General features: G+C 47.5%; 2 protein-coding genes across 3 annotated transcripts in view; both read right to left on the bottom strand.

Moving 5' to 3' along the window:
- glipr1a (GLI pathogenesis-related 1a) overlaps positions 1-16,181 on the bottom strand; it is a 28,263-nt gene extending 12,082 nt beyond the window's left edge. For both annotated transcript variants that reach the window (XM_056276267.1, XM_056276266.1), the window contains exons 1-5: positions 15,974-16,181; positions 12,967-13,215; positions 11,709-11,821; positions 2,572-2,654; positions 746-772 (exon numbers count right to left, since the gene is read on the bottom strand). In XM_056276267.1, coding sequence (XP_056132242.1) covers positions 746-772; positions 2,572-2,654; positions 11,709-11,821; positions 12,967-13,215; positions 15,974-16,165 — 664 coding nt within the window. In that variant the 5' untranslated portion in view covers positions 16,166-16,181. The remainder of the gene's footprint in view (positions 1-745; positions 773-2,571; positions 2,655-11,708; positions 11,822-12,966; positions 13,216-15,973) is intronic.
- A 3,804-nt stretch (positions 16,182-19,985) lies between these two features.
- Positions 19,986-22,011, bottom strand: part of cmah (cytidine monophospho-N-acetylneuraminic acid hydroxylase) — a 68,080-nt gene continuing 66,054 nt past the window's right edge. The window contains 3 exon segments of the mRNA XM_056275738.1: positions 19,986-20,130; positions 21,748-21,834; positions 21,836-21,861. Of these exon segments, the coding sequence (XP_056131713.1) occupies positions 19,986-20,130; positions 21,748-21,834; positions 21,836-21,861 (258 nt within the window).

The raw sequence follows: 22,011 nt of genomic DNA, 5'->3' as shown, positions 1-22,011 counted from the left end.
ATTCGGCATGCTGGATGGCTTTGAAAAATAAAAACCCGAAAATATTGAGCCTTGCCTACCCCTCATTGCTTTTATGGACTTTAAACCACACACACACAAATACATTCACACAGTTTGTGCTACAGCTCACTGAACAGCAGTACAGAACAGAAACGTCCATCCATCATCCAAACCACTTATCCTGCTCTCAGGGTCACGGGGATGCTGGAGCCTATCCCAGCAGTCACTGGGCGGCAGGCCCCCGGGGAGACACCCTGAACAGGCCACCAGGCCATCACATAGGTCCGACATACGCACATTCACACCTAGGGACAATTTAGTACGGCTGAGTCACCTGACCTACAGGTCTTTGGACTGTGGGAGGAAACCCATGCAGACGGGGGAGAACATGTAAACTCCACACACCGGACTACCTAGGACAACCCCCAAGGTTGGACTACCCTGGGGCTCAAACCCAGGACCTTATAGCTGTGAGGCGACCGCGCTAACCACTGCGCCACCGTGCCGCCCTTAGTACTACCTAGGACTACATCAATGAGTAAAACTCAGGTTCAACCAGGTTTTGTGTGTTTCTGACACAACAGCCCTGCTGACTCATTCAGTCTGGATGGAGCTCAGACACCCACCTCACCACCACCTACATAGCAAACAGAATTAAATGGGGGAAAAAAAAGTCTGGAATTTTGTGTAACGCTTCTCCTGTGAGCAAGAAATTGTAAAATTGTGTTTTGATTCTGAAACTTACGTCTCTCGGCATCTCGCTCCGGGTCACCTGAAAACAGAGCAAACATATTAAAATGGCCCGAGTCGGTTTGTTTTTCTATACTATGTGTTGCCATGCGTCCTTGAGAACCTGGAAATTCAGACTCGTTTTCCAGTCATGGAAATGATGAACTCGAGCATATTTCCTGGGAACATTACGGTCATGAAAAATTAAGGTGGGTTATGAAGTCTTATTTTTACCCACTGAGTCAGTATCATTTTTGGTGTAATCTTTGGCTGATGTGTTGTATTTTATCCAAATGTGGGTGTGCTGAGACGTGTCGTCAGTGTGTTCTGTCACACAGCCCACACACAGTGTTGAGACTCCCCCATCAGTCAGCACTGAATATTAATATGACCTGTCTGCAACACCTGCCATCTGCACGCAAACAAAAGCCCTGGAAAAACAGTTGTTCAAAAGAGCAGAGTCCCTTCCCAAACGCTTTTCACCACTGTCCAACTTTCTGTGACGTCTGTCTCGTCGCCCGTGGAGCAACACCACCAGGAACGCTATCCGTGGAGTGACACCGCCAGGAATGCTATCCGTGGAGCGACACCACCAGGAACACTATCCCTGGAGCGACACCACCAGGAATGCTATCTGCCGTTTCCCGTTTAGTCTGCATTGTTTCCATCCACTAGCCGCACCTCTTACCCTGCTCTCAGGGTTGCGGGGATGCTGGAGCCTATCCCAGCAGTCATCAGGTGGGGAGACACCCTGGACAGGCCGCCAGGCCATCACACACACACACACACCTAGGGACAATTTAGTACGGCCAAGTCACCTGACCTACAGGTCTTTGGATTGTGGGAGGAAACCGGAGCCCCCGGAGGAAACCCACACAGACACGGGGAGAACATGCAAACTCCACACAGAGGACGACCTGGGACGACCCCCAAGGTTGGACTACCCCGGGGCTCAAACCCAGGACCCTCCCACTAGTTTAGCTTTCCTGATGTTGAAATAATGAATTCTGTGGCACCCACTCCAAAGAAAAAAAAGAGCTGTAGGGGGTTGGAGTGTATCCCAGCATGCATTGGACAGAAAGGAAGGGACACACACACACAGACCATTATTTAGATTCTTCAATTCACCTGATGTAATGAAACATTCTGTCCTTGACTCTTTGTTTGAGAGAACGTTTCATGACAGATGGAGGACCAAGGCCGCTCCGACGGGCTCACACGGGACGAGACGCCGCCGCATTGCGGAGATGAAGTCAGTCGGAAAAATACCGTCATATCTGTTCTCGCATCAATCAGAAGCTGGATGTAGAAAAACAAATGAGAAGAGGCCGGGGCACCACCTGAGAGCGCTGGTACCACCTTGATGGAATTCATATCAAACATCTGGTATCGACACCGTGCTCATATTCACAGCCACCCCCAGACTGTGACATTTCATGACAGCTCACGAATTATCACACAATATGGATGTAGCTAAATTGTCACTAGGTATGAATGTATGTGTATGTCGGCCCTGTGATAGACTGGCGGCCTGTCCAGGGTGTCTCCCCGCCTGCCGCCTGATGACTGCTGGGATAGGCTCCAGCATCCCCACGACCCTGAGCAAGGATAAGCGGTTTGGATGATGGATGGAATTCACCTAATATCTTTGGAGGTCATCATCATCATCATCATCATCATCATCATCATTTTTGGATTGCGGCAGGAAACCCAAACAAACACATGGAGAACTTGTAAACTCCACACAGGAGAGCCGGGAACACTCTACAGCCGACTGACTGACTGACTGACTGACTGACTGACTGACTGACTGGTTGGTTGGTTGATGGATTGAGTACTTACGGCAGAGCCTGTCTGTGCATTGACCATCACAGTTAGAGCATGGGGTCCCGTCCTTGTACGGCCGCTGTCCGTTCATGTTGCCCCTGTGAGAGAAACATGAGAAGCGAGTTACAACCTCACAGCTCCTCCTCTCCCCCCTGCCACCTCCCCACCGTCCACCTGAAATCTCTGATGTCTTATGCGAGTCTCCGGCTGACAAAACTCATGAATGAAGAGCTAGTGTACAGCTCTGTGGACTCATGAGAGAAAGGGGTTAAAGGTCAGGGACATTCACCTGCCGTTCCAGGTGTAAAACCTTCCGGATTGGATGAAAGCAGGTTGAATTGAGACTGGAACCGCCGGGACAAGAGCGACACAGGGAACTCGTGGCTACAATAGAAAATGAGCAACGCTGTTTGGGAAGTGATTGAGAACCGCTGTTTATTTAAAGTTTATCTCAAGCAAATAAATAACCTTCCAAACTGTGACAAGGCAGGAAAGGTTGCTCCTGTAGCGCGGTCCAGTTTGAAAACCTGGAGAGTTCTTGAGACGTGGTTTTCAAAGTATTTTCTCCTAGAGGGGAAAAAAGGGTTTTTCTCTTTCTTTGCCTCAGTTTGGGACTGCACTCAACAAAAGCATAAACGATTTGGACATTCTGGGCGTCCGGGTAGCGAGGCGGTCTATTCCGTTGCCTACCAACACAGGGATCACCGGTTTGAATCCCCGCATTACCTCCAGCTTGGTCGGGCGTCCCTACAGACACAATTGGCCGTGTCTGCGGGTGGGAAGCCGGATGTGGGTATGTGTCCTGGTCGCTGCACTAGCGCCTCCTCTGGTCGGTCGCGGCCCCTGTTCGGGGGGGAGGGGGAACTGGGGGGAATAGCGTGAGCCTCCCACGCGCTACGTCCCCCTGGTGAAACTCCTCACTGTCAGGTGAAAAGAAGCGGCTGGTGACTCCACATGTATGGGAGGAGGCATGTGGTAGTCTGCAGCCCTCCCCGGATCAGCAGAGGGGGTGGAGTAGAGACCGGGACGGCTCAGAAGAGTGGAGCAATTGGCTGGATACAACTGGGTAGAAAAAGGGGGGACCCCCCCCCCCAAAAAAAAGAAAAAAAGATTTTGACATTTTTTCTGTGAACTAAAAATCGGCCAGTGAACCTTCCTTTTGACAGCTTCCAAACACTAAACTAAACCTAACAAACAGCAAAGCGTCCTGTAGAAACAGCTTCCCAGGTTAGCATCCCGTTAGCTTCTCACTCGCTTTTGTGAGTCAAAGTGTGGCGGAGGGTGGGTTTGTTATACCAAACCTGCACACACAAGATGGGAGACAGGAATTGGAAATAAAAAGAAACCGTCTCACGAAACAAGTATGATCACACGCACACACACACCATTATAAACACGTCACCAACAGTACCTCAGATTGGTGTCGCCCCCTGGGCTGCCGGGGTAAATAATACTGCTGTGGATTAGTACACGTGTTAGCATGCAGGGGAAGGCTTCAGGACACGAGTCTCCTCTGCAGAAGAAGAGTAGACTCATTGATGGGGGGGGGGGTCGATTCACGTAAGAATCGCGATTCGTATCTTCTACGATTCTGTACAGATTCACGAAATCCGAAAATCGATTTCTCGCTGCTGCTAGCGTGGACTAGCCTGCCGCGCACCTGTTCCGGCTTCCGGGAACCCAGCGGTGGCTAGTCCCTCGCTGCTGGCGGTGGCTAGTCCGTCGCTAGTCAGTCGCTTCTGGCGGTGGCTCTTGGCAGCCTTTCTAAACACGGAGCAGCAACAAGCTCAGCCCGCCCCGTCATCATGGCGGGCGTTTGGACACCTTCTGGATAGTACAACCTCCACATGACTCGGTCAACATGCAAGCTGTGCAACACCAGGGTGGCGTATCTGGGGAACAGCACACACGGCAGGTCTCACGTCACACGCCATCACCCCGAGTTGGAAGAAGTGGAACTCCGACCTCCTGCAACACTAACACACAACCCACGCACACTGCACCACTTCCCCAAACTCCCAGCCAATTCGGGACGGGCAGAACACACAACTAGACCCATCACCCGTTTCATTTCACATGACCTGCCCCCTACAGCGTAGTCCACAATGAAAACTCTAGATTCATGATCCACACAACTGAGCCAAAGGTTAGGTTTTCCTTTGTGTGTTCACATTATTGCAATCAACTGATGTATAACTTTTCCAGATATAAAACTACATAATCTTACACACTCTTTAGTCTGCTCCCATGCCATCATTCGCCACCTCGCCTTTCTCCGCGCACAGCGGACTGGAGTGGATCCTGATACGAGCCCCCCTAGGTACCAAATCTACAATCCATTTTGAATCGAATCGTGGCCCCAAGAATCGAACCCTGAGATTCCCGCCCCTGCTCATCGATGTCATCACAGCTGTTGTGACTGTGAACAAAACGATACGGGATCATTTTCTGAAATTTAAATTAGAAGCAGGTTTAATAATAGTACATTTTATTTGTGGGCACCTTTCAGAGCACTCAAGGACACCGTGCAGAAGACAGTAAAAACCAGCAGCACTGCATCAGACAGCATCAAATCAAACAAAGCAGGTAGACAATAAAAAGTTAACACAACAGATGAGTATACAATCATCATCTGCACACAACTCAGTGCAGCGTGGATCAGACTGAATATGCCAGTTGGAAAAGGTGCGTTTTGAGATGGGATGTGGAGGGTGAAAGAGAGTCGGTGTTGTGAAGGTCTTGTGGGAGAGTTCCCTAGGCGGGGGGGCAGAATGACTTAAGGCTCTAGACCCCATGGTAGTTGTTTCGTGTTCTCATGAATGACGCAGGGTTAGTACTCATAACCTGGTTTATTAACCAACACGAAGAGGATGCGATAAGACAACATACAGGTAGCTGGCATCCAGCACCATCACCACGCGGGCCCCCACCCGGTAACCTGTATAAACGAGTGTTCCTCAGTACGGTGTCTGCAGTGGCTCAAGAAACATCAGCAATAGCACAGTGACTGATCTACAGTGGTGAAGCGGGCCGATGGTCTAGGCTATGAGTACGGCACGTACACAGCCGTGCTGTCATGCAGGGAAAAAAAGATTTTTCTGGGCTTAGGAATTTAAAAAAGAAAGAAAGATTAAAACCCTATGGCTTAGAAATAGACAATACAAAGAGTAATCATTGACCATGACTATGGCTGCAGGTGTCCTGTCAACAGTTTTACAGGCGTCTCTTTTACAATGGTGGTCTACAGGGAAAATGCTTTTTGGCCGGCAGGGGATTTTTCGCTGCAATACCGCGAGTGACCACTGGGAAAATGGCTGCAAGGCTGAGCGGCGGCGCCGTATCCAGTTCTACTATAATACGTCCATGATACAGACGTGATTTCCTTTGATTCTACCCTACATGTGTCCTTTTACAAATGTAGACCTTCACTCGTGAAAAATAAGGAAATCATTTCAACTTGGACTAGATGTAAAATATGCCACCATTTCTTTTTTAAGTAACATTAGGCTCCAGCATCCCCGCGACTCTGACAGCAGGATAAGCGGTTTGGATAATGGATGGATGGATCTTCAAATAAAAATATAAATCTCATCCTACTTGAACAGGTTTGTGTGATGCTTCCCTGGGACAATCCTGACAAAGTAGTTGACATAGTTTTTTTGACAAAGTGAAAATTCTTGAGGAATAAACCTGCAGCAGCCACCAGGGGGTTTAAAAGTCCACTTGAGAATGGAATGTCCAAAGGAACTGAATCAAGTGCAACTGGACTTGGTATAACCATGGATAACCATGACCTGGATGAATGAGAACATTCACAGACAGATAATGGAATGATCTGTGAGAGGAGCTGCTGCCACACTGCAGTCAGAGACAACGTTCGTCACAGACAAAGAAGTCTATTCTTGATTTTGCTGCATTATTTGGTTTGAACCAGGAATATTGTTTGGTATCCGCATATTTAAGGCGCCAAGGATCTAATAAGTTGTGAGTACTACAAAAACCAGGTGGAACAGGGAGCTGTGTTGACTTGTGGGTGGCTATCTGTCGAGCCATCCATCATTCACCATGTTGAAATCACCCCCATAACTACATTTGCAGTTGGATAGGTGAGCTTAAGGTTTTCAATGGCGACAGAGACATCTGAAGTCAACCGTCTGTTTTCAGTTAGATTATCATCTCCATAAACACGGGCCACAATACAGGCTTGCTCAGCAATGTTCAGGACACAGATTAATTAGCCTATGACCATCATTACTGTTTTCAGACATCACTAATTTAGCAGGTGAGTAACTGTAACTGAAGATAAGTGAAAAAACAAGCTTTCAGAGATAGGCAATGTCCCTTCAATATCAAACAGTATAACTACCTAAACCATCCCGCCTGGTTTTAACAACCAAAACATATTTTATATTTCATATTTTACCTCGCGTGCCGCTTCCACGTGACTGCCCATTGGCGGATCCGTCAGCACCTCTGTGGTGAGCGCGTTTTCCTGCGGCTCTTGCTTGTTGAAGCCGTGGCCCTTCTAAGTGACTGCCCATTGGCGGATGATCCGCTGGGGCGACCCCTAACGGGAGCAGCCGAAAGTAGTAGTAGTAGTAGTAGTGGTAGTAGTAGTAGTAGTAGTAGTAGTGGTAGTAGTAGTAGTAGTAGTAGGTGTTTCTTGAAGCCGTGGCCACGGCGCAGCTCGCGTCTCCCTGTCAGCCTTGCAGAGATCCTCCCGATCCCAAGCTCCCTGCAGACCTTGGAATTCTTGGTCCCGGTGTGTTCTCTGGGGGAACTGGACGATCACATGCCTTGTTTTGTTTTCTTCACGTCTGCCTAGCCGGTGAACCGAGTCCACAACGTGGTCGATGTTTGGGGCCCATGATGGGGAAATTGTCACCAGCAATCTGGCAACCGAGGCGGCACGGTGGCACAGTGGTTAGCGCGCGGTCGCCTCACAGCAAGAAGGTCCTGGGTTCGAGCCCCGGGGTAGTCCAACCTTGGGGGTCGTCCTCTGTGTGGAGTTTGCATGTTCTCCCCCGTGTCTGCGTGGGTTTCCTCCGGGGGCTCCGGTTTCCTCCAACAGTCCAAAGACATGTAGGTCAGGTGACTCGGCTGTACTAAATTGACCCTAGGTATGAATGTGTGTGTGTGGCGGCCTGTCCAGGGTGTCTCCCCGCCTGCCGCCCAATGACTGCTGGGCTAGGCTCCAGCATCCCCGCGACCCTGAGAGCAGGATACGCGGTTCGGGTAATGGATGGATGGATGAGCCCATCGGCGCTTGTGTCGTCCAGGTTCTAGGACTCGTTCCAGCAGCTCTGCGTTGCCTTTAATGGCGGCACTTCTCGCTCCGTGGTTTGTGTCGTGAGTTTGCGGTCTCGGATCTCTGCCGCATTGAACTCGACCGCTTTGGCTATGCTAGCTAGCATGACGGAGTGCTGCTGCAGCTGAGAACCGAGTATCCACCCTGTCGGTTCGGTCTTTATGGCTGCCAGGACGGCATCCACACCTTCGTCTTCCTCCTTACTTGGACGGGCCTTCTCGTTGGGGGCGCTCGGTGGAGAGTTTCGCTTCAGTCAGGGCCGCGGGAGGCGGCAGCCGCGTTACAGCGGGTTTCTTAAAGGGGGTTTCTTCGTCGTCATGGCGCAGTTCTTTTTTCAGTATTTGATCGTTTTAATACCGGAGGGCGTTAAAACAGTTGAAAATGTTAGAATGGTAAGGGTTGGATAGTTAAGTTTGTATAAAGTTGGGACAAGCATACGGAGCGCGGAACTTCCCGGTCCGCCATCTTGCCAACCACCCTCCCTTTAATGCTACGTTCAGACCAAAGGCGGCGCGAATTGTTTGGGCGGCGCGAATGCATGCAAAGCCAATGGGAGGAGGCGAATGGGCGGGAATAATTCGCGGCGAAATTACGGGCGGCGCGAATTGGGCGAATCGAGCGACAAACGCGCCTTCGCGGGAGTTCAGAAATGTCCAACTCGGGCGAATATTTCGCCAGGCGACAGCCAATCACCTTCAAGTAGGGTTAGGACCCGCCTTCGTGTTGGGAAAGACACGCCCCTACCCAGAATTCTTTTCGGACGCCGTCCAAACGCAACTCCTGAACGAGCCGGTGAAATTCGCCAAGCTGGGCACGTCTCCGGTTTATGCTATGAACCCAAACCGACCGCTGACGCCGGTTTGGGCGGCGCAAGTCGATATAAAGCAGAGCCGCCGCAACTGAAATCTGTCGCTCATCCGTGATGCTCACAAGTAAACACAAACTGCTGGTGTGTGTCGTGTGCGGTCTAGCAAACTTGCTAGCAGCGTCGGTGTAACTAGACTGCTTGTTGTGACGTCAACAGCAAATTCGCGTTCTGTTCGAACACACCTGGCGGGGCCGGCGGCCAAACTGGCGAACAAAGCGGCGCCAACTCTCTCGCCGCCTTTGGTCTGAACGTAGCATGAGGGTGAAAGTTGGTCTGCGCGACCAGCGTCGGAGGCAGTTTAACCTCTGAAGAAGAAGTCCTGCAGATGACGGCGGCGAAGGGGCAAGAACCAACGCTTCCGGGGCGTTCAACGACGTGGTAAAACGACAGCGGTGACGGGGAGCGGACGCATTTCCGCGCATGCGTTAAAAAACTGGCTTACCGCAACGGCTCGGGCAAGGACCCCATGTGTAGCCCCGCCTCCGCCTGTGGGCTGCAGCTGGTCCTGCTCAGACCGGGCATGGGCAGCTGAAACTGGCGGCCAGCTCATTAGAATGAAATGACATAACGTTAATAAATGTGACCAAATGTAACGTGAATAAAACTTTAATGCTGTAACGATCACGGATGAATGGGCTCGGTAGCCCTTAGCTCTCGGATCGGCCCCTTTAGTCAACTGGTTAACGTTGTCGCCCGCGCTGCGGGATACGCGAGTTCGCGTCCCGGCTGTGACGGTCCGGCCGGGCCGCCCCCCCGACTTCGCTACGATACATCACTTCGTCCGTGGACAGGATTTCTGCCTGGGTCACGTCGGCCTGATTTTAATCGGCATTGGTGGTTGTTTAACAACTCCCATGATCCCACACTACTTCACGACGTTTTCAAACTGCATTTTTTGTTAATGTTTTGATTGAGAGACCCCCCCCCTAGCTGCAGAAAAGTACATAGTGTGGCGAAATCAGGGGGCAGCTCGGGACGCCGTATCCGGGACGCGAACCCGTACCCCCCACTCCTCAAGCGACAGCGTTAGCCAGTCGACTATAGCACTGTTTCTCAACCGGGGGTCCACGGACCCCTAGTGGTCCCTGGTGTAATTGCAAGGGGTCCGTGAAAATAAAATATCTTTTAAAAAAAAAGATCCTGACATTTATAGAAATAGGATTATTTTACTCAAATGTGACTGAGACCTTTATCTACCTAAACTATAAAGGGTAACAGGACTTTTTCCTCTAATTACATCTGTTTCACAAGTGTAATTTCTTGTATTTTAATAAGAGATCTCGCTCCCGTTTGCATTGTTAAAAGTTACTGCATAAAACTTCTGTTGTTACATATATCTGAAAGTTACTGAATACATATTATGTTTTGTTAACTATATCTGAAAGTTACTGAATACATATTCTGTTTTGTTACATATATCTGAAAGTTACTGAATACATATTCTGTTTCGTTACATATATCTGAAAGTTACTGCATAAGAATTCTGTTTTGTTACATATATCTAAGTTACAACTGAAAGCTCTTATTTTTGCCCCAAAGAGTGAATAAATGCTATAATGCAATTTAAAATGCAGTTTCTACTGTTTCTATCAAATTGCCACCCCCCTCCCCCAAGATCAGGCGGAGGGGTCCTCAGGGTAGATCAAAAATACGCAGGGGGTCCAGGACCCCAAAAAGGTTGAGAACCACTGGACTATAGGGTCCGACCCGTCAGTCAAGGACCAAGGTGTCTACTTATCCATGCACGTTACACTACCTTCAGCATATCAGCTCCCTCCCGCCTCTGGGCTCACGTGCTTACGATGACCACACGGTGTCACTATCCCACTTCTGACACCAATGTGACGTGGTCAGATAATGGATGGCCAAGCTAGTCATAACAGACACAAGTTCGTATTGGTCTCAGCTCTATCCTTTGATAGGCCACAGAAGCGAGCTTATCTATTTGCCTGCTCTTTACCCTCATGGTGGGAAATAGCATGTTGTCTAATACAACTTGTCTCATAACGTCCCCATCACCTTCCACCACATCCCCGCTATCTGGGACACACGTGCCCGTTTTTAACATGTTCAGTATGCCACAACATAACCAAAACAGCGACACTTCAGTTGCATCGCGGGTAATATGCAAATGAAGTTGGAGCAGGAAGACTCTGGTAGAATTCGCCACAACAGTGTGTTTAACATAGCTAAGTCGAGTTCTCGTTCACCCATGCTGCGCCCAAGGTACGACATGAAGGCATTCCCGTGGACTGGACTGTTTTGTTCCCGAGTGCGCAGTAACACGCCATGAAGAATGAGTAATCCGGCCAAACTCCGCTTCTTCTTCTCTGTTTGCCTTTGAACTTACGCTACACCGCACGTCGACGTTTTGTGTCAAACGCACGATGGCGCCCCTAGGGGGCCGGAGGAAACACTGCTGTGATTTCGCAATAAAAAAAACCGAGTATGACAAAGACGGCTCATTGTAGGGAACAAAATATCGCAATGGCCTCTGTGCATAACTAGTCCACTGACTTCCGGGTCCACGTAACTTGATATGCACAACTTGAAAGGTTCCACCCGTTTGCTGGCTGCTGCAGGGGAAAGTTTGTCGACAGTTCCGTGCATGAGGTTGACATTTATTTATCCATGGTAAATCTTGCAGGCATCGCGAAAAATATGTCACACAGCACACACCAACAAACAGGAAACTGGTGTGACCGTTGCAGTAGAAACCGGAAGTCAGTGGACTGCAGTTATGCACAGAGTCGATTCATGCCAAAGCTTGAGCAAATACAAACACTGGTAACACTTCAAAAGAGGAACAATGATTTCTGCCAGTTCTAACAGATGCACCTTTTTCCTGGCCAGGCTACATACACTAAGGCTTAATAACACATGGACCTCTTTCCTATTCTGTGGGAACTGGGGGATTTCTTTCTGCCATGTCCTTAGCACTTTATTAATTTAGTCAGCAAAAGTCTTTCAACTTACGCAGTGGCATAGTTACAAACAAAGAGGGCTCCGTCTTTATAGGTCGTCCCTTTGACACCTTTGGGGCAGACCTGAACCGCACATCCGACCTTAAAGCTGCTCGCCCACACCACCTGAAGAGGAGAAAATAGTGATGAGAAAACCGCTTCCCTTGACTGAACATGAACATGAGTACAAACACACACACACACAATAAAATTCACTTTACCCTTATTAGAAATCTGCTGTTTGACCCAAATCCAAACACTAGTCTGTCGGAGGATAAGGGTTCATCTTACTTTCTAATATATTTTCAGTTGGATTGGGCCGGGGGGGGGGCATGCAAATTATCCCAACTAGAGAATAAGAACAAGTTTCTTCATCTTAATTTGTCCCTCTGAACACTTTCATCTTCTAATATACAATGTAGCCATTCATAGATGGATTATGAGACAGTTGGCCCCTGGGCATAGACACCCCAAAGCCCCCCCCCCACAGCTCAGCTGCACCCCACAGCAACAGCTCACTGACACAATACACAGCTCTCAACCACAAATCAGATAAGACCACCTTTAATAACAACAGATATAGGCTAAAAAACAGCGATAGAAAGCTGTTACTGCCACAAATGAATGGAGTTCTTCAATTCTTTTTTTTAACACCACCCCCCCCCCCCCAGTGTACTTGGCCAATTACCCCACTCTTCCGAGCCACGCCGGTCTCTGCTCCACCCCTCTGCTGATCCAGGGAGGGCTGCAGACTACCACATGCCTCCTCTGATACATGTGGAGTCGCCAGGCACTTCTTTTCACCTGACAGTGAGGAGTTTCACCAGGGGGACGTAGCATGTGGGAGGATCACGCTATTCCCCCCAGCCCCCCCCCCCGAACAGGCGCCCCGACCGAGCAGAGGAGGCGCTACTGCAGCAACCAGGACCCAGGAAACATACCCACATCCGGCTCCCCACCCACAGACAGGACCAATTGTGTCTGTAGGGACGCCCGACCAAGCCGGAGGTAACACGGGGATTCGAACCAGCGATCTCCGTGTTGGTAGGCAATGGAATAGACCACTACGCTACCCGGACGCAGAGTTCTGCAATGCTAAAGTGAAAAATGAAAAGTAAACAGCAGTGACATCACACAGAGTCTGGCTTGGGGGCCCTGACCCTGTGGGCCGACTGGGTAGGCCATCCATGTAGACATTCAGTATAGGCAACTCCACAACAATTCTAGAGGTCATGTTAACTATAACTAACATGAAGCAAGCTCATACACACTTGTGTGTAGTGGCCACAGACGTCTGTGCACGTGTTTTGTCTGTAGCTGTAGTGTTCCTTTTCGTTGACCCATAAGTCCATGGCCCTGCTCACGGTGAAAGTGGAGGGTGGTGTGCCGACCCAGAGGTTCTCTCCCACCGAGCGGAAGACAGGGTGCATCTGCCCTGCTTTGCTGAGCTGGATGTTGTGACTGAAGTCACAGTGCCGCGCCCATGCTTGGGCTGTCTTCGCCAAACCTGCATCCCATGTCTGCAGGAAGATGGAAAAAAAAAACAGTAGTTGTTTGACTGACAGTCAGACAGAATGACTGACTGATTGAGCAACCTTTCCACAAAACATTCAGTCACTTCGTCATAAATTCACCAGGCCAATAAATCAGTCAATCTGTAATCTCAGACCCTACTTCCAGCCATAGGGTGTGGCTGTACCCATTACCAAAACTGAATAATGAATAAAACAATCAGGCTTTTTGTTCCATTCGGAAAAATCCAATCACTATCCTGGTCTTCATGTGACTGTACGCCTCCAAAATAATGTCAAGTCACAAATTCCATCCATTATCCAAACCGCTTATCCTGCTCTCAGGGTCGTGGGGATGCTGGAGCCTATCCCAGCAGTCACTGGCAGCAGGCGGGGAGACACCCTGGACAGGCCACCACAGGGCCCACACACACACACACACACACACACACACACACACACACACCTAGGGACAATTTAGTACAGCTGAGTCACCTGACCTACAGGTCTTTGGACTGTGGGAGGAAACCGGAGCCCCCGGAGGAAACCCACACAGACACGGGGAGAACATGCAAACTCCACACAGAGGACGACCCGGGACGACCCCCAAGGTTGGACTACCCCGGGGCTCGAACCCAGGCAACTGCACTAACCACTGTGCCAACCGTGCTGCCCAATAAGTTGGTGATTTCAGGAAGTCAGCAAATACGGAAGTCTTCTGAAAAAAATCCACCAAAAAATTTTGTTTGCCGACTTTGTTGTCTTGATTATAAAGACAAGGGAAACAAACACAAAATCAGTCACTGATACTGTAACACAGTGATACATAGGGTTATAGGTTACAGGGTACATAAAGTTATAGGTTACAGGGTACATCGGGTTATAGGGTACATAGGGTTATAGGTTACAGGGTACATAGGGTTATAAGTTATAGGGTACATAGGGTTAGTGGTTATAGGGTACATAGGGTTAGTGGTTATAGGGTACATAGGGTTAGTGGTTATAGGGTACATGGGGTTATAGGTTATAGGGTACATAGGGTTAGTGGTTATAGGGTACATAGGGTTATAGGGTACATAGGGTTAGTGGTTATAGGGTACATAGGGTTAGTGGTTATAGGGTACATAGGGTTAGTGGTTATAGGGTACATAGGGTTAGTGGTTATAGGGTACATAGGGTTAGTGGTTATAGGGTACATAGGGTTAGTGGTTATAGGGTACATGGGGTTATAGGTTATAGGGTACATAGGGTTAGTGGTTATAGGGTATATAGGGTTATAGGGTACATAGGGTTAGTGGTTATAGGGTACATAGGGTTAGTGGTTATAGGATACATAGGGTTATAGGGTACATAGGGTTAGTGGTTATAGGGTACATAGGGTTAGTGGTTATAGGGTACATAGGGTTAGTGGTTATAGGGTACATAGGGTTAGTGGTTATAGGGTACATAGGGTTAGTAGTTATAGGGTACATAGGGTTATAGGTTATAGGGTACATAGGGTTAGTGGTTATAGGGTACATAGGGTTATAGGGTACATAGGGTTAGTGGTTATAGGGTACATAGGGTTAGTAGTTATAGGGTACATAGGGTTATAGGTTATAGGGTACATAGGGTTATAGGGTACATAGGGTTAGTGGTTATAGGGTACATAGGGTTAGTAGTTATAGGGTACATAGGGTTATAGGTTATAGGGTACATAGGGTTATAGGGTACATAGGGTTATAGGGTACATAGGGTTAGTGGTTATAGGGTACATAGGGTTAGTAGTTATAGGGTACATAGGGTTATAGGTTATAGGGTACATATGGTTACAGGGTACATAGGGTTATAGGGTACATAGGGTTAGTGGTTATAGGGTACATAGGGTTAGTAGTTATAGGGTACATAGGGTTATAGGTTATAGGGTACATAGGGTTATAGGTTATAGGGTACATAGGGTTACAGGGTACATAGGGTTAGTGGTTGTGTCAGGAAGGGCATCCGATGTAAAATTTTGCCAAATCATTATGCAGATTGACAAGACTATACTGGATTGGTCAAGGCCCGGGTTAACAATGACCACCATCAGTGCTGTGCCCTCACCGATGGAAACTATCAAATCCACTGTGGCGACCCCTTGGAAACAGGGAACAAGCCAGACGAGGAAGAAGAAGAAGAAGAAGAAGAAGAAGAAGAAGGAGGAGGAGGAGGAGGAGGAGGACTGTGAAACAGCGATGTGCTGCAGGCTTAGAAGAAATGACCACGCCCATACAAGCTAGTGATGTCTCACCATGAAAGGCCACATCTGGGGAAAAACTCCAGCTGTTTACTGTGGCCAGATGGCCAACAGGCAACGACACCATCGTTTGTAACTGCTTAACACACATCCTCTGAAATACTTTAACATCGCTGACAGAATGAATCAAACATGCCTTGATGAGAGCATGAGCACTCTTTTTTTTTGTCATAGTGATGAAGTCGCTCCACAATGGGCTCTTAGGGACAAGGCGGGACATGTCGCGTCAGACTGGGTCGGCACCAGTGGAAAAACTAGGGGTTGTTAGACCAGACTAGTCAGTCTGTCAGTGCATCAATCAGACTTCCCATCAGTCAGAATCAAATAACGGCACCGTTTATGGACAAGCCTCCATCTCCAGAAGACAAACTTAACATACAGAGACAAGGTAGGTATCGCAGATTTGATTCAATTTACTGTTATTTTAAACCACATGTGAGATTTCGGCTGTGGTTTACACATCCTGGCCATAAAGGTCTTTTCGTTTCCTACCATATGAAGCATGTCGGTGGCGGGAGGCTCCACCAGCGAGCGAACCTCGTTGTGCAACTTCACGCATTCAGAGATGAACTTGGTGTCGGTGATTTCAGGCAGGGGGACAGAATCTGCCGCAGACGGCTGCAAACGGAAAGCGGACCAGCAGAGGAACCAGATCCAGATCCAGACCAAGAGTCGCTCCTTCATTCTGCACAGGACAGAGACAAACGATCAAGCTGCAGCTGCCCGTGAAGAGATGTGTCAAAACACACAGGAAACGTTGATCTAGAGAGGAAGAGGATGTTAAAAAAAGAGAGACCGAACATTTGAGGAAGTCTTCACAACACCGACATCATAAAACTACCGAATATGGAAACAGGAGCTAGACAGACGTTCGTCCTGGTGGAATTCTCAACTTAAAGATGGAAGAAAATGAACACAACGTTTTGAAATAGAAATAAACTAAAACAAATCATCATTCATGACAGAACCAAGAAAACCCTTCCATGTACCTGAAGATGTGGAAGAATCTGAAGGTCAAATCACAGCCAAGCGAAGAATCCCAGAGGGACCAATTCCTGGGTGGTTTTTTGTTGTGGGCCCCCCCCTCCCCCCGAGGGGGGCCCCCCCTCCCCCCGACTGTACTTGGCCAATTACCCCACTCTCTCAAGCCGTCCCGGTCTCTGCTCCCCCCCCCCCCGCTGAACCGAGGAGGGCTGCAGACTACCACATGCCTCCTCCCATACATGTGGAGTCACCAGCCGCTTCTTTCACCTGACATTTCCACACTAACACACTAACACACACACCCACACTAACACACATATACACACTAACACACATATCCACACTAACACACATATACACACTAACACACATACCCACACTAACACACATACCCACACTAACACACATATCCACACTAACACACATATACACACTAACACACATATCCACACTAACACACATATCCACACTAACACAAATATCCACACTAACACACATACCCACACTAACACACATACCCACACTAACACACATATCCACACTAACACACATATCCACACTAACACACATATCCACACTAACACACATATCCACACTAACACACATATCCACACTAACACACATACCCACACTAACACACATATCCACACTAACACACATACCCACACTAACACACATATACACACTAACACAAATATCCACACTAACACACATACCCACACTAACACACATATCCACACTAACACACATACCCACACTAACACACATATACACACTAACACAAATATCCACACTAACACACATATCCACACTAACACACATATCCACACTAACACACATATCCACACTAACACACATACCCACACTAACACACATACCCACACTAACACACATATACACACTAACACAAATATCCACACTAACACACATATACACACTAACACACATATCCACACTAACACACATATCCACACTAACACACATATCCACACTAACACACATTTACACACTAACACACATTTACACACTAACACACATTTACACACTAACACACATATCCACACTATCACACATATACACACTAACACACATATCCACACTAACACACATATCCACACTAACACACATATCCACACTAACACACATATCCACACTAACACACATGTCACTATAAAGACAGCTAGGAGCCCTGGACCAGTTCCAGGCTCGGAGGGAGTGGTATGTCCTTTAAGTAGTAGACCAGAGACAGGGGATAAAGTATAAACAAGCTGGCAAATTTAATAAACAACAGCGCTGAATAACACACACACACAAAAGGTATTGACAAGGTAGACTACACAAAACCAGGTGAGTTACCAGTTTCTTATTTAACCCTTTCTATAGTTTAGAACAGGTTATTTAAAGTTTTTAGGTTGATTTAATCAACTTTAGTTCTTTTAAGTTATAGCCGTCTATTTATATCACTAATTTGAAGTTTAGATCTATTTATTTTATCTTGAGTTAACTCTATTTTCTTTTTCAGGTGCAGATGACCGGTAAGTATACTCTCCTTTTCTTCAGGTACAAGGTAAGTGTTACATTCTTTTTTCCCTTCTAGGTAACGACAGGTAAGTATAATTTCACTTTAACCTTTAAATTCACTAATACCTTTTTTAGGGGACTAACCCTTTAACACTCCTTTTTCACAGTCAGAATACACCAAAATGAAAATAAAGAAGGTAAAACTTTAAATCTTTGGATAGTCCCTGTGGTTCAAGTTCAAATGAATAATCAGTTCTGTAACCTCAGTCCAGCTTCCTCACTGAGAATGAGAAATCCAAAGTTCCACAACCCTACCTGAAAGATGGTACAAGAGTGAGGTGACGATCAGCAGCAGCAGTATGGTTTCATGCCATGAAAGAGCACCACAGATGTGATGTTTGCTTTGAGAATGTTAGTGGAGAAGTATAGAGAAGGCCAGAAGGAGTCACATTGTGTCTTTGTGGATTCAGAGAAAGCATACGACAGGGTGCCGAGAGAGGAGGTGTGGTATTGTATGAGGAAGTCAGGAGTTGCAGAGAAGTATGTAAGAGTGGTGCAGGATATGTATGAGGTCAGGGTGACAGTGGTGAGGTGTGTGGTTGGAATGACAGATGGGTTCAAGGTGGAGGTGGGATTACATCAAGGATCGGCTCTGAGCCCTTTCTTGTTTGCAATGGTGATGGACAGGTTGACGGACGTGATCAGGCAGGAGTCTCCATGGAAGATGATGTTTGACATTGTGATCTGTAGTGAGAGTAGGGTGCAGGTGGAGGAGAGCCTGGAGAGGTGGAGGTATGCGCTGGAGAGAAGAGGAATGAAAGTCAGTAGGAGCAAGACGGAATACATATGCGTGAATGAGAGGGAGGACAGTGGAATGGTCAGGATGCAAGGAGTAGAGGTGGTGAAGGAGTATGAGTTTAAATACTTGGGGTCAACTGTCCAAAGTAACGGGGAGTGCAGAAGAGAGGTGAAGAAGGGAGTGCAGGCAGGGTGGAGTGGGTGGAGAAGAGTGTCAGGAGTGATTTGCGACAGAAGGGTACCAGCAAGAGTTAAAGGGAAGGTTTACAAGATGGTTGTGAGACCAGCTATGTTATATGGTTTGGAGACAGTGGCACTGATGAAAAGACAGGAGGAGGAGCTGGAGGTGGCAGAGATGAAGATGATAAGATTTTCACTGGGAGTGATGAAGAAGGACAGGATTAGGAAGGAGTATATTAGAGGGACAGCTCTGGTGGGACGGTCTGGAGACAAAGCAAGAGAGACAAGATGGAGATGGTTTGGACATGTGTGGAGGAGAGATGCTGGTTATACTGGGAGAAGGATGCTGAATATGGAGCTGCCAGGGAAGAGGAGAAGAGGAAGGCCAAAGAGGAGGTTCATGGATGTGGTGAGGGAGGACATGCAGGTGGCTGGTGGGACAGAGGAAGATGCAGAGGACAGGAAGAGGTGGAAACGGATGATCCGCTGTGGCGCCCCCTAACAAGAGCGGCTGAAAGTAGTAGTAGTAGTAGTAGTAGTAGTAGTAGTAGTAGTAGTATCAAAGAAAGTTGAATCAGCTCATCTGGACACAATATTTGATTGATAGTTTTTTGAGAGAAACATTTCATCATTCATCTAAGTGACCTCTTCAGTCTCAACTGACTACAGGAATCCCACAACCGCAAACAACGATCAGTTTCATATTTAAATGGGTGTGACCTAGTTAAAGGTCTCACCTATTCAAATATGAAACTCATCGTTTGTTGATTCACCCTGCAGGCAGCAGAATGCCTATAGTATGAATGAAACGATAGCTGGTCTCACAACCAGTTCCCAAAACAACGTCCCAAAATCTTTTGAAAATTAAAAGACATAAACAGAGAAAGTGCTTTAAAAAGATGCATAAAAAAGCCAAGGTTGGCAACAAACACACATTTATCAAAAGGATGATGACAAGAACTATGACAACTGTATGTGTGAAAGCAGCAAATGACAGATGAGTCTTTAACAGATTTGAACTTCAGATCAGGATGCAGCGCGTGCCGCTGGCTCCCAGTTCTGGTTCTTGTGGAGTTTGGGACTCCTGGAGTGGAACCAACTCCCTCAGGAACTGGTTCCAGTCTGGACCGTGAACTGGCAGCTCTGTCTGGAAGTAGTTCCAAAACCTGAGAGACCGAAAAGATTCAGATTCAGATGTACTCTTTATAGGAGACCCAGAGGGGAAAATCCTGCATATCTGCAAAACTTAACCAAAACTGAATCACATTCCCTTTGGAAATACTATGCAAACTATGAAACGGAATGAGACACGTATCCCACATTTCAGAGAGAGAACCCAGATTTTACTCTCTTCTGTGATGATAAAGTAATTTGCAGCAAAGTTTGTCTCAGTTTACCACAAACTCAAACAACTGATTAGTTGTGCTTTCTTCAGTTTACATTCATGGAGTCTATTCGTACCAGTAACAGATTTAACTTCATTTGAATCCAATAATCTCAGCTGCATGGTTTCTATGCTAATTACATTTCTTGAAATTGAAAAAAAAATGGGGGGGAGAGAGAGAGAGAGAGAGAGAGAGAGAGAGAGTGTCTGTGGCCTTGTCTGAATACTCGGCTACGTACTAATAGAATATACTGCCTAGTTAGTGTACTACCTACTATTTAGTACCTACTATCCATGAAAATGTGTTTAGTATACATGGTAAATCTATCATACTGTCCTAAGTCAACCAGGGGAAGTGACGCTGGAGTCATATGAAGTCATATGGGTATTTGGACATAACCTATGCTTTACAGGTTAATAGAAGGGTTTCCGCTGCCGGTGTGGGATTCACATTTGCAGCGGCCTCACCCACTACTGTCCATGCAGTGTCTTTGTCCACATCTGCGTCTAAGTTTGTCTTCATTTGATGGCTGGGTGAGCTGGTGCTGGATCAGCTGGGAGAGCTTGGTCTGCTGCATCCTGTGGGCCCAGGGACCACGGCCCTGCCTGGAGCTGTGCCCAAAGAGGTAACACCAAGGACGGTCTGACAGGACGTGGAAGTGGGTGGGGTGGGGGGGGCTAAGCTAACTGCTAGCCCATGCAGACCAGCATTTCCAATAACATCGAGGGTGGTCTGGCAGCGGCCTCACCTAGCCTTGACTGTGTTTTTAGTGTCGTCGTGTGGAGTGCGGGGAGGTGTGTCGAAGGTGTCTGGCTGGGAGAGCTGGCGCTGGATCGGCTGAGGGAGTTTGGTCTGCTGCGTCCTGTGGACCCAGGGACCACAGCTGCGCCCAGAGAGGAGACACCGAGGGCAGTTTGACAGGACGCAGAAGCGGGGCAAACTAAGCTAACTGCTAGCCCATGCAGACCAGCAGTTCCGACAGTCATCCTGGCTGGTGTTCGTTCTCCTGGACGGTGAATTTTTTTTTAAAATTTAGTTTGGATATGTGTGTTCTTGTAGTTCTTGTAGTTTGTGTCTTTGTGTTGCACTGCTGTGGGCTGGGAGAAACGATGTTTTGTTTCATTTCATGTGCGCAAGTGCATGAAATGAAATGACAGTGTTTCTGATCCTAATAACCACATTTTGAGGTGATTTGCTCAGAATGGAGAACATGTTTAGCAAACTTCCTGATAACCTGATCAGGGAGAGAAGATGAAAGGAAGAAGTAAAGGACAAAAAAAAGAAATGGCAAAATGTGATACAGTGAAAGGCTAACAAAGACCAACTATAAATGAATTATCCAGACCAACTAAAACAGGCTAACGGGTGTTGATTGTTCAAAACACTTTTCTCGTTTACTTGTGGTGGTAGACATCAGGTTCTCGTTTTATGCGGTTTTGGAAGCCGATGTACAGGTCGTCCCAGAGAAGGCCTTTCAGCACCACGTCTCATCACTCCAACACGGTTTTTAATCTGTCAGAGAGGAAACAATCTGTCATTCAATTCATCAAATATCTAAGACTATGATGAAAACAGCCGACAAGGTTGTTTTTTTTAGATACTGATACCCTCTGATTTCTTTAATAAAACTGAAGTAGTTGCTTTAAAGACGACATGAAACAC

Source organism: Lampris incognitus, chromosome 3 (assembly GCF_029633865.1).
Source record: "Lampris incognitus isolate fLamInc1 chromosome 3, fLamInc1.hap2, whole genome shotgun sequence".
In the NCBI taxonomy this organism is placed as follows: Eukaryota; Metazoa; Chordata; class Actinopteri; order Lampriformes; family Lampridae; genus Lampris; species Lampris incognitus.
This window is presented reverse-complemented; position numbering and strand designations above follow the sequence as displayed.